The sequence below is a fragment of the Fukomys damarensis genome, unplaced genomic scaffold, assembly GCF_012274545.1.
Source record: "Fukomys damarensis isolate Sample0158 unplaced genomic scaffold, DMR_v1.0_HiC HiC_scaffold_18, whole genome shotgun sequence".
NCBI lineage: Eukaryota > Metazoa > Chordata > Mammalia > Rodentia > Bathyergidae > Fukomys > Fukomys damarensis.
In genome coordinates, this window is record NW_022900930.1 from 3,561,149 (window position 1) to 3,573,437 (window position 12,289).

The 12,289-nt window shown below is 42.6% G+C and overlaps 1 protein-coding gene and 1 pseudogene across 2 annotated transcripts in view; one reads left to right on the forward strand and one right to left on the reverse strand.

Annotated features, from left to right (window-relative positions):
• LOC117286786 overlaps positions 1 to 1,687 on the forward strand; it is a 2,083-nt pseudogene extending 396 nt beyond the window's left edge.
• The window catches only part of Tacc1 (transforming acidic coiled-coil containing protein 1), a 61,739-nt gene extending 49,459 nt beyond the window's left edge, over positions 1 to 12,280 (reverse strand). For both annotated transcript variants that reach the window (XM_010604978.3, XM_033765357.1), the window contains exon 1: positions 11,429 to 12,280. In XM_010604978.3, coding sequence (XP_010603280.1) covers positions 11,429 to 11,594 — 166 coding nt within the window. In that variant the 5' untranslated portion in view covers positions 11,595 to 12,280. The remainder of the gene's footprint in view (positions 1 to 11,428) is intronic.
• Between the last annotated feature and the right edge of the window lie 9 nt (positions 12,281 to 12,289).

Consider the following 12,289-nt stretch of genomic DNA (forward strand, 5'->3'; position numbering starts at 1 on the left):
AAAAAAAAAAAAAAAAAAAAAAAAAAAAGAAAGAAACTGAAAACAGACTTTTGGTAGTCCAGAATCCAGGTTCATCCAGCACCAGCCGTCTCCACCAGGTTGCCTAAATTCAACCCCAATAAGATGACAGTCAAGTACTTGAGGTGCACCAGTCAGTGCCCCACCTGCCCTGACCCCTAACGTCCACTCCCTGGGTCAGTAACCAAAAAAAGTGGGTGATGACATCACCAAGGACACTAGTGACTGGAAGGGTCTGAGGATTATGGTGAAACTGACCACTTAGAACAGACAGGCCGTGTCCTGAGGAGATGCCTTCTGCCTCTGCCCTAATCATCAAAGCCCTCCAGGGTCCTCCAAGAGACACAGAGAAAACAGAAGCATTAAGTGCAGTGGAAACACCACTTTTGACAAGATAGTGAACAGGGCCTGACAGATAAGCACCAATCTTTAGCCATAGATCTTTCTGGAATTTAAAGAGATCCTAGGCACTGCCCAGTCTGAGCTGCACTGTGGATGGCTGTCGCCCTCATGACATCACAGATCACACCAACAATGGTGCAGCAGAATGCCCAGCTAGTTCAGATGCATGGGAAAGTATTTCCATGAAAGATAACCTGACAGCAAAAAAAAAAAGTTTAAAATAGAAATTCTGTTTGACCTAGCTATTCCCCTTCTATGTATCTTCCTGAAAGAGTTAAATACATCATATTATGTATTATGATACACGTAGACTCATGTTTTTAGCAACACAACTCATATTAACAATCTTGGAAGCAGTCTATATGTCCATTAAGAGATGGACAGATAAAGAAAATAAGGTATTTACATACAATGGAGTATTACTCTGCTATAAAGAAGGATAACTGAGTAATTTGTAGGAAAATGGATGCACCTTTGAGACTACGATGTTAAGTGAAATAAATTAGACACACAAGCTTAAATAGGTTTCCCTTATTTGAGAAAACCAAAGCATAAATAATTAAAGAGAAATAAAAGATAATAAGAAATGGAGAGAGATCTTTCGCAAATGGGAAAGGGACCGAAAGATGGAGGGAGAGGGAGGGAATAAAGACAAAGGGGACTTAGAAAGAAGACGCATCACACGCACGTACCCACTTCCCATGGTGAGTGTAACCATCTGTAGTACAAACACACTATAAGAGTTTGAAAACAAAAACAACACCTAGAAAAATTCCTGTAGTCACCAGCCTTCAAGATGTGCCCAGTGAGACTCACCTGCTACTCCACCAGTCTGACCGGTGTCTCCAAAAGGGCGCTGTGGGAATAACTGATTTCCGGGCCTGAGCTATATGCACGATCACAGCTTCTCAGCAGCCTGCTCTTAGGTCATCTCTGTTTGGAGCCAGCCAGCACGATGGGACTGAGTTTCCCACGCAGAGCCAGGAGTAACTAACTGGCCAGCACACAGCAGGCTAGCACGGAAGGCAAGTCTTCAAATGACTGCAGTCCGGGCCAAAGTCTGGACTGCATTCTCACAAGTGATTTCACGCAGACCACCAGCTAAGCTGCTCCTCAAATTCCCACTTACAGAAACTAGCTGTGATCCTTTGTTATATGGCCCAAAAACATATGCTGCAATAACAGCTGCTCCAGGATTAGCTGGCAAAATGTTTCCCATTCTGCAGGTTCTCCCTGTACTCTGCTGGTTGATTCCATTGCTGTGTAGAGCTATTTAATTTGATGTGATACCATTTGTTGATTCTTTTTTTTTTACCACCCCGGTACTGGGAATTGAACACAGGACCTTGCACTCACCAGGGCAGGTGCCACTGAGCTAAATCCCTGGCCCTATTTGTTTTGTTTTTCCTTTTTATTGAGGTTATTGGTACAATCTAGGTATACAAATACAGTTACATTCATCATTGGGATTCTGTACCTTTACATAATAGGTCTTGATTCTCATTTTTCCCCTTGTCCCTGCCCTCCCTTCACCCCCTCCTCCCCTCCTCATTTACAAACACTTTATTTCCATTTTTTCAGTTTCTCATATTTTTTTCCTCTCCCTTATTACCTTTCCCCCACCCTTCCCACTTTCCTTACAGCTTTAGGCCTTTACTTCCTATTTCACATTATTAATTGTCTCATTAGGATCCTGTGTACTATTATAGTTTTTCATATCAAAGAAACTATTCGGTACCCTGGCCCTATTTGTTGATTCTTGATGTTGTTTCTTTAACAATTGGGGTTCTGTTCAGAAAGTCCTCACCTGTGCCTTTGCCTTCAAGATTTTTACATATTTTATCTTCCAAATGTTTATTGTCCTGAGCTAGGTATGGAGGGATTTGTTATGTAGTATTAGATCACCAACACAGACCTCTTAAAAACTTCCCTGGAGGCTAGGGTGCCGCTCAGTGGTACAGCACTGGCCCAGCATGCAGGAGGCCCTGGATTCAATTCCTAGTGTTAGAAAACATAGACAAAAATAAAACCCAAAGGTGCGGTGCACACAGCTCCACACACCTGCTCTTCTCACCAGACATGATTCAGGTGGAGGAGGAAAGCAATAGCTATTACTGATTTTTTCCACTCCTGGATTTTTCATTGATAAGCTGAAGTGAAGCACTAAGGGAGTAAAATATGTCCAATCCAACCGCACTGCTTACCTACTGGTGACAATGGCTTCGATTATTAATCCATATCTAAATAATGTTGCAAACTTTAATGTTCAAATTTCCTAAAATGTTTTGTGCATGAGGAATGAAATTAAGGCCTGAGTAACAAGCTGTATCTCCAGCACTTTTTTATTTTTTAACTTGAGACAGGGTCCCACCAAGTCATGGGCTCAAATCTGCAATCTTCTTGCCTCTGCCTCCCAGGGTGCTGGGATGACAGGCTGATGCCACCTTGCCTGGCTCCTAAGATACCTTTTATATGTCAGAAATTGTATGTGCCAAGGTAACATGTGAAAGATGTATCTCCTGCTGATTTTTACCTGTCACTTAACAGGATACTCAGAGGATGCTCTCTCTATCACACACCCTATTCTGGAAACATTTCAAGAAACTATTTCCTCTCAGTCTTCTCTTCAGATAGTGAAGAGAGAGATGCACAAATTCCCTGAAGAGAAATCTGTGTAACACGTTCCAAAGAGCTGTATGGATCTGCCATCTTAATAAGCTGAATTCAAAATGCAGGTCCACTACCCTTGATTTCCCCATCTGTGAAATGGAAATTACAAATATCCTATCTCAAAGTGTCACTGTCATAAAAAGCAAATAAATAAAACCTGGCACACACAACTGTAATCCCAGGCACTTGGGAGGCTGAGGGAGGAAGACTACAAGTTCAAGGGCATCTGCAAGACCCTGTGTTAAAGTAAAAAGTTAAAAAGAGCTGGCAATGTAGGTCAATGGTAGAGCACCCCTGGATTCAATCACCACTGCCATAGGAAAAAAAGCAAATAAAATGCTGTAAACAAAAATGACTTGCTTCCAGCTGGGTGTAGTAGCACATACCTCTAAGTCCATCTACTTGGGAGGCTGAGGCAAGAGGATCTCAAATTCCAGGTAAGCTTGGGAAATTTAGTGATATTATGTTTCAAAACAAATTTAAAAGACCTGAACATGTAAGTCAGTAAGGACCCTGAGTTCAGCTGGGGATTTAGCTCAGTGGTACCATGCCTGCCTTGCAAGCTCAAGGTCCTGAGCTCGACACACAGTACTGACGGGGGAAAAAAAAACACCCCAAGTTCAATCCCTAGTGCCACCAAACAAATTACTTAAATAAAGAAATAAAGTAATTAGTTTCCAATACATCTGACAAGTAAATATTGTTGAACAGTTGCTGGGCATGGTATGTAGTCTATAATCCCAGCATTTGGAAGGCTGAGGCTGAGGCTGGAAGATTGCTGCCGGTTTGAGGCAAGTCTGGATTATATAGAGTACCTGCCTCCAAACAAAAAACAAAACCAAAAAGAAATAAAAAGTTGATGGTCTGCTGGATGGAAATCTTATTTTAGGAAGGCTGCAGATCATGTACTTTTTTCTAGCAATGATATAAGAAAGGTGGTACTTGGACCAGCTAGGAGAATATTTTTTATTTTTCTATGTTTTCGAGGCAGGATCTTGCTATGCAGTTCAGACTGGCCTTCAACTCACTATGTAAACTAGGCTGGCCTAGAACTCGTGGTGATCCCCTTGCCTCAGCTTGCTCAGTGATAAGATTACAAGTGCCACCATGCCCAGCAAAGACAGTACCATAGTATTTGTCCAACAATGGCCGACGTCACAATTCCCTTGTGAATTAATGAAATATTCAATCTTACTACTGCTCCATTGTGATTCAGTTTTGTGAATTCAAAAAGTAAGACTCATAGCCGGGGATTTAGCTCTGTGATTCTGCCACCCATCTCACAAGTGCAACGTTCTGAGTTCAATCCCCAGTACCAAAAAAAAAAAAAAAGTAAGACTCACATATATGCAAAGAAAGGGTGGACCTTGAACTCACAAGCAGCAAAGTCTCTCTAGGCCTCTCTTGTCCCAGACATTTAGACACTCTTGGTTATCAGAGACCCACTGGGGTGGCTATTTGGGGTGGATGAAACATGATCTCCCGTCACTACTCTGGTTTTAGGAGATTATGGCAAAACCATTACACTGCCAAGGCTTCCTATGGGCAGTTACTACTAGTCATAGAACACGACAGCTATAACTACTCTTCAACTTTAAATAATTTTAGGCCACATCCATTTCTAGGTGGGGCATTAAATGATGGCACTGGTATTTTACTTTATTTTACTGTCTGTGATACTGAGAATTAAACCCTGGTTCTCATGCATGCTAGGCAAGCACTGTATCACTGAGCTACATCCCTGGCCTTCTAAAACATTCTGAGGCAGAGTCTAAATTGCCCAGGCTGGCCTTGAACTAGTGATCCTTATGCCACAGCCTTCCAAGTATGTGGGTGTGGAGCACCATGTCTACTCGGCACATAATTGTAGAATGCTCACCAACATCCTACCCCCACCACCATAAACATACAGGCTGGAAATGCCTCTGCCACCAGGCATTACTGAAGTACGCTGTGTCGCTTTCTTTGGTGCTGAAGTAAGACCCAAACAAGAGTACAATTCTGAAATAAGTCTAATCATTATAACATTTAAGAAAGTCTTGATTTTATGACTCATCTTAATAGAAAAATAATGATTTGACAATTACTAAAATCTTTATTTTTTGCAGGGACTCTAGTCGTCTGCCCTGGAGTTCTTAATTTAAAAAACTGTTGGGCCAGGGATTTAGCTCAGTGGTTCCGCGGCCTGCCTGGCAAGCACAAGGACCAGAGTTCGATCCCTGGTAACAACAATAACAACAACAACAACAACAACAAAAAAAAAAAACCCCAAAAAACAAAAACTGTTGCTCCTCTGTGGTTCTGCATTTTCTCCAGTCCTTGCTGGAAAAACTATGCTTTTTTGCTCTCTAGGAAGACATTCTCTTAGATAAAGCACCATAGACAAGCAAAGATGCTTCCTTTACACTGCGATAAATAAAGCAACAAAGAAAACATGGCTCTGATTCCACTCGCTAACCACTAGCTAGAATCTCCAACTTGAGAGCTAAAAACACTTTTTACAAAAGTAGACTGTATCATGCTGTGAAGGCTTTTAAGCTTTAAATACCCTAAAATAGAATTATATAAAAACGGAAAGAAGCTGAGTGAGGGAGCTCACACCAGTAGTCCCAGCTATTCAGTAAACTGAGGCAGGAGGATAGCAAGTTTGAGGCCAACCCAGGGAAGCAGTTCAGCAGTAGAGTGTTTCCTTAGCCAGGATAGCAGTAAGTCAGTCAGTCAGTCAGTCAGTCAATCAAACAAAGCTGCAAGAGCCAATCATACTAAAAAATAAAGGCACTGGCCTGGGATGCTACTGAAGGAGCCACATGAGTTGAACTGCTGGACGAGGTTCTTATTAACCCCATTATTTCTACAGAAGTTGAACAAGCAATCCCTCTGGGGACAAGGAAAAATACAAGACTAAATCCTAAACATACTTAGCTTAGAGATTTGAACGGAACACTTCAATACATACTTAAAGGAAAGTGTCTGCATAAATAAAGCAACAAAGAATTTGCTTATACATATATTTGCTTATATATATAATACAAAGCATCAGAAAAGTCTAGGGCTCAGATTTAATGAGATCTGCACTCTAGGCCATATATATATATGTATATTCTAAAACATTCTAGTGAACCTAGAGTATTAGCCGCTTAAATAGATCTAGTCTGATCAGACTCTTAAGAGATCTACATAATCTTATCACAAATTCTCAAAACACCCAAAGTTATGTTTAAAATTCTTAATAGGAGTTGGGGATTTAGCTCAGTGGTTCCACTGCCCGCCTTGCAAGTGCAAGGACCCAAGTTTGATCCCCGGCACAAAAAAAAAAAAAAAAAAAAAAACCTTAAAAAAAAACTAGTCCTGTATTAAATGATTCCAAAATTTACTGCATTCTCCCTGAATTCCCCTTTTAAATAATCTGCTTTTACACCTTGGATCTTTTAGTCAGTTAAAGATCAATTACAATGGCAAATTAACTGCATCCATCATTTTCACTTTGCAAAGGAGACAAACAACAGCCCAAACCACTCTCCCTTAACCCTCCCTGACCATACAGGACTATACTAAATGGCACTTGGTGCCTGTGGTTTCTTTTTATTTGTTGATGAGGTATGTAGGCTTACGACTGTTTGTGTGAATGTGTGTGTTGTTTTGTTAGTTTTGGGGTATTTTTGGCACAGTCTCATTAGGTAGTCTCCAACTTGGCCTCCAGAGTGCTGGGATTACAGGCAGGAGCCACAAGGCCCAGCACACTTTGGCTACATGTTTGGTCTCTCTTCTAAATCCTCAACCCTGCTACCATAGACATTATCTAAACAAGGAAGGTGGCTATATTCCAAAACAATTTTATTGGCTTTGAAACTTGAATTTCATATAATTTTCACATCACAATTTTTCTCAACCATGTAAAAATACAAAATTCATTCTTGGCTTAGAGGACCATACAGAAAAACAAGTTGCAGGCCAGATTCGGGCTTTGAGTTTGCACACTCTGATCTATACAACAAAATTACATCAACAAACAATTCTGCATTCCCCACAAAGCCTCAAGCAGTATATACTATGGACTGATCCTATTTATCTCTCTTTTCATTCCAGAGGACTAACTTGTCTTTAAAATACCTAGGCATCTAATTAACACATCAAACAGTACATGCTAACAAGGGTGATGTGAGACCTTCTGCTAAGATTGTCCTTCTCAGACAGGTAATAGTCCGCAAATAAAGGTGTGTGTGAGCATGGTAATGTCAGGGTGTGAGGGGTGCTTCAGAGGAAGAGCTTAACTGGCAGAAGATATCCACTGCAGTCTTTGTAGGCTACAACAGCTGGACAAAACCACATGTCCTTAAGTCCTCCTTAAGCATCAAAAAAGTAGGGCGGGGACAAGACTGTAGCTCATCAAAAGTCCTTTCTCAGAGAATGTTTCTTTCCCAGCCAAGATAGAACAATACAGCAGCGGCTTAAACATACTTTGCAAGGGAAGCCAGACTAGTAGCAAACACAGAACCACCAGCCCAGACTTCATAGTCACCAGTCAGTCTGGTATTTTCAAGGAATCTCTTTGAAATTAAGAGTTTTATTCTACTAGGTAATCAAAAACCAGCTTCTAATTATGGCTTTAAAAAACACAACCTTATCCACTGTTTAATTCTTGGGAGTATAACTGTCTTAGGAAGCATCATTACAGAGTTTAGATACTGTTACATTCCTAAAATAGTTCCAGTAAAAAGTGGTAAAGTCAGGGATTTAGCTCAGTGGTGCTGCTGCCTGCCTTGAAAATGCAAGGTTCCGAGTTCAATCCCCAGTACCGAAAAAAAAAAAGTAGTATGTTATCCTGAGTTCAAAGAATTATAAGGCTGACACAGGAACCATGGGTATGATAAACAGGACACAGCATGCTAGGAAGCCAGGATCATTACAAATGTTAATAACAACTCCTTGCTAACAATTCATAAACCATTTGTCCAAAACACAGCCTTGTATTACCTACACCTGCTGTCTAACCATATCCTAGAACTACAGAAATGTGTAAGGCTAACTTTATCAGGAACAAAACCACCCAGGATTTGGGGAAAAAGGGAACAATGCAGTCCCAGAAATTAAATTTCAACATAAAATGCCTCTGAAGGAATTTTTGCCCAATGAAATCTTCCTGTCTGACCTATGCTTTTGTGGCATTTTGCATACGCTGCGTGTGTGACAAGGTGCTCCACAAGACTGGACTAGTGCCACACGTTATGTAGCAGGACCCCTAAAAGGCAGGACACAACCAGGCTGCTGCGCAATCACTGAACTGTTAAAAGACCTTGAAACGAGCGATTTCATAATAAGTGGGTTGTTTCCTAGACTGTACACTACCACTCTTTACGCCCTACAATTACAGTCTGCAGCCCATAACTACCCCACAGAGCTTTGCTGATGCAAAACTCCCCTAAAACAAAAACATTTCAAAATTTCCCCAGTAGACAGAATGAAGGAGAGAATGTGAGAGTCACTGGAACAGGAAGGAGGAACAATTGGGTCTCTGTGGCTTTGGGGGCCCAGCCATGCAGGCCTCTATTCAAATGGCAAAGAATGTGTGTGGCAGGGTGACTCAGAGCGGGAGCTGCCGCCGAGGAAGCGGAGGAAGCGGAGGAAGCGAGGCGAGGCTCAGGCCATCCAAAGAGGCTTTCAGACAGTTACTACTAACGCGTGGCTTGTGAGTTTCGTGTAAACTCGATGGGAAGGAAGGCCACAAGACAGCTCTTTCAGGCTTCTAGTCTCCCCTTGGATCTGCTGATCTTGAAAGGAAATGGGAACCCCAAACAAGGGGCATCTCTGTGACCGAGGATGCTGCACTGCACTGTGCCACACACAAGTCCCCCGGTACATAACTTGTGTGCTCCCCAGCAGCCCCTGCCTGGACCAAGGCAAATGCTGCCCAGGTCAGGGAGGAGACATTTGCTAGACTCTCAGCAGAATAAGCACAGCTCAGAGCTCTCAATTTCAAATACCAGTCATAAAGACCTGAGGTCATTTCACCAAAAATTCCAGCACCATCAAAAGTCTACGACCAGAGTATCTTCTTCAAGCAACCTACAGAGAAGTTTCTAAGCCAGTAAGACACATTAACGATGGAGTGTCGGAAGTCATCAGTTCAAAAATGAGGGATCTGAGCACGCTGCTGCATACCTATACTCCTAGCACACAAGAGGCTAAGGCAGGGGGATCCCCTCCAGTTTGAGGCCAGCCTGAACTACATAGCAAGATCCTGTCTCAAACAAACAAATAAACAAACAAACAAAATCCCTGAAATTAGGTAACTAGGCGAAAACTGGTTCTTCCTGCCACTGTACAGCAAGTGTGAGAGAGGAGAACAGAGAAACTACATAACAAGGACATGCATCCTACAGTCCATTCTCCACTCGACAGCCAGAGAGCCTTTCAGAAAGGAAATCAAAGCATAATCCCTCTGTGCTTAAAGCCCTCTGTCCAGAACTGAACCGTGTCTCCCAGAAAGACATGTTATGCCAGGGGTTTAGCTCAGTGGTTCTGGCACCTATCTCCCAAACACAAGGGCCTGAGTCCAATCCTCAGTATAAAAACAAACAAAAAAAAATCTCCTCAAAAAGACATGTTAAGGGTAGGGGATTAGCTCAGTGGTAGACCTGCACAAGGCCCTGGTTCAATCCCTAGCACTGACAGAAAGAAAACTCTTTTAAAAAGCTGTGTTGAAGCCCTAATGCCTAGTACCTGTGACTGTGTCCTTATTTGGAAATAGTAACTTTGGAGACGTAACCTAGTTAATATGAGGTCATACTGGTTTAAGATGGGCCCTAATTTCAACAGCTAGGGTCCTTAAAGGAAGACCAGATACACAGAGAAAGACCACTGTATGATAAGGCAGAGTACAATTAGGCTACCACAAGCCAAAAAACACTATGGATGGTTATTAGCCTCCAGGAGCTAAAATCGGCAAGAAAGGATTATTCCCAGGGATCCGAAGGGGTGAGGGCGACACTTCACCATGCTATGTTCTCAACTGTGAACAAATTAGTTTCTGCTGTTTCGAGCCACTCTGTTTATAGCATTTTGTTGGGACAGCTGTATAAAGTTGACACACCCTTCAAAGGCTTTTGATCTCACTCAGAAAACCAAATCATCAAATACAGGCTGGACCTACCACCTAAGTGACCTCAAGCCCCTCCTGCTGCCTGTCAAATCCCTCCTCTCCACCAGGGATCTAGCTCAGTGGCACTCCACCTGCCTCACAAGCACAAGATCCTGAGCTCAAGCCTCCCACGCCCCCACTCCAGACACACTGGACTCCCTGGGGCCTCAAGCATATCCTGGACCTTCCACCCCAGTGCTTTGCCCACCAAAGACTATCCTGTCTCCAGGCTTTGTGAATGCCATCTTCTCTGCTGGAAGGGTTTGTTTCCCAGGAATCTACAAAATCTTGCTCCCTTAATCCTCCTCTTCAAGGTCTCTGCTCAAGTCATCTGATCAGTCTTCACTCCAGATTCCCTAGTCCTCTTTCTCCTGTTCTTGTAATTCTCCACAGTACTAACAGATGTAATTTAATCTCTACAAGGCTGATCTTCCGCTAAAACTTAGCTCAATGAGAGCAGGACTTGACAGCTAAATCACAGTGTACTTTATTTACTGAATGAACAAATGAGATATATTAAGATTTTACTTTAAACTGTCTTGTGTGACCAAAAAGAGGTTTCTAAATTAAGAGGAATAATAGAAAATGCTACAGATGAAGGGTGGGCTCAAGGTTGGGCACTGAGTGTACTGATAGGAGAAAATATGTGTGCCTGGCTTTCCTGGGTAGAAGAGGGAAAGGTAAGCAACTCTGAATTGGCCATTTAAGATTTCTCCCTATCAAAAACAAAACAAAACAAAAAAAGCCTTAAAAAACAGAGCCTTGTTGTCTCAGTCAGACAATGGTAGAAAGCAACTTACTTAGCCTGAGGAATCTGTGAAGCCAAATCTAAACATAACTTCATCACTATGTGCTTTCATTTTTTTAGGGACTGTAAAGGGTCCAGCAGAAAGGTTTGAGAATAATAATCTCATATTGTAAACATAAACTGCATTCAGGGAAGAAAGCAAGCCTTTGAACACCAAATGTTCGGAATTTTTTTTTTTTTTGGTAGAAATGTTTTTTATAAAAACAAGAAGCAAAAACAAAGACCCTTCCAAATGAGTCAGAAATTTTGACAATGCTTTTTCAAAGCAAAGAAACAATCCAAACCTATTTAAGTGGTCCTAAATTAGTATTTTCCACCTTATTTCAGGCATTTAAAAAAAAAAAAACTTTAAAACAAAAGAAGTAAAAAAAAAAATCAAAGTTTTTCTTTACCTTGGGTTTCAGCCCCAGGTCTCACCAATCCTAATGATGAATCACAGGATTCCTTGAGAGGTGATCTGATTGGAGTTTCAGCTTCAGGGGTCTCAAAATTACCTTCAGAATCCGAGCTGCCAAGGGGGAAAAATGAGGAATTACCACTTTCAAAGGTATTTTGCATTCCTTTTAAATTTTACATCTCCACAAAGGGTAAAGTCCAGCATCTCTGCCTAACTTCACCACCAGTGATCCTGGACACAGACTGGCCTGCAAGAGATAGATCACTGCACCCAGTTTTTTAAAGCTCCCCTCCAGAGCTCCTCAGTCTGACACCCTGCCTAACTACAATCTCCATCCTCTGGAGCTTTTCTCCAGCACCATTTATTTTTGAGGTCATCTCTCCCTCTCGCACCAGAAAAAAGCGCTTTCAAACACACTCCTTTTCTCAAAATTCCCCTTTCCCAGAGGCTTAAAAATGAACACTGTGCCTGCTAGAGAATTAAGCTACTCCCAGCCATGCCTTTTTCCTGGGTAGGCCTCTACCTGCCTAAGGCTCCCTGGCTGGAGGCTAAGAATACTGTCACCTGCCTTCCGCAATCACACGGGTGACAGCGTAACGCAGACCACCATTCCTCACCAGCTGCCTGGGCCCTGTCACCGCGCGACCTTCTTCACCACGGCTGCGTCTCGGGGACACATGGCGGGGCCCGGGAGGGCATGGGGGGCTCTAGGTTCCGCCTGGTGTGCTCCCCGACACCGCCCGCGTCTGTGAGAGCGGGGGCTCAGGGAAAGCGGCAGAGGCAGGCGGGGAAGCGGACACTGGGCTAGGTGCGGAACGCTCAGAGAACGGGGGAGGGAAACACACGGGAAGACAGG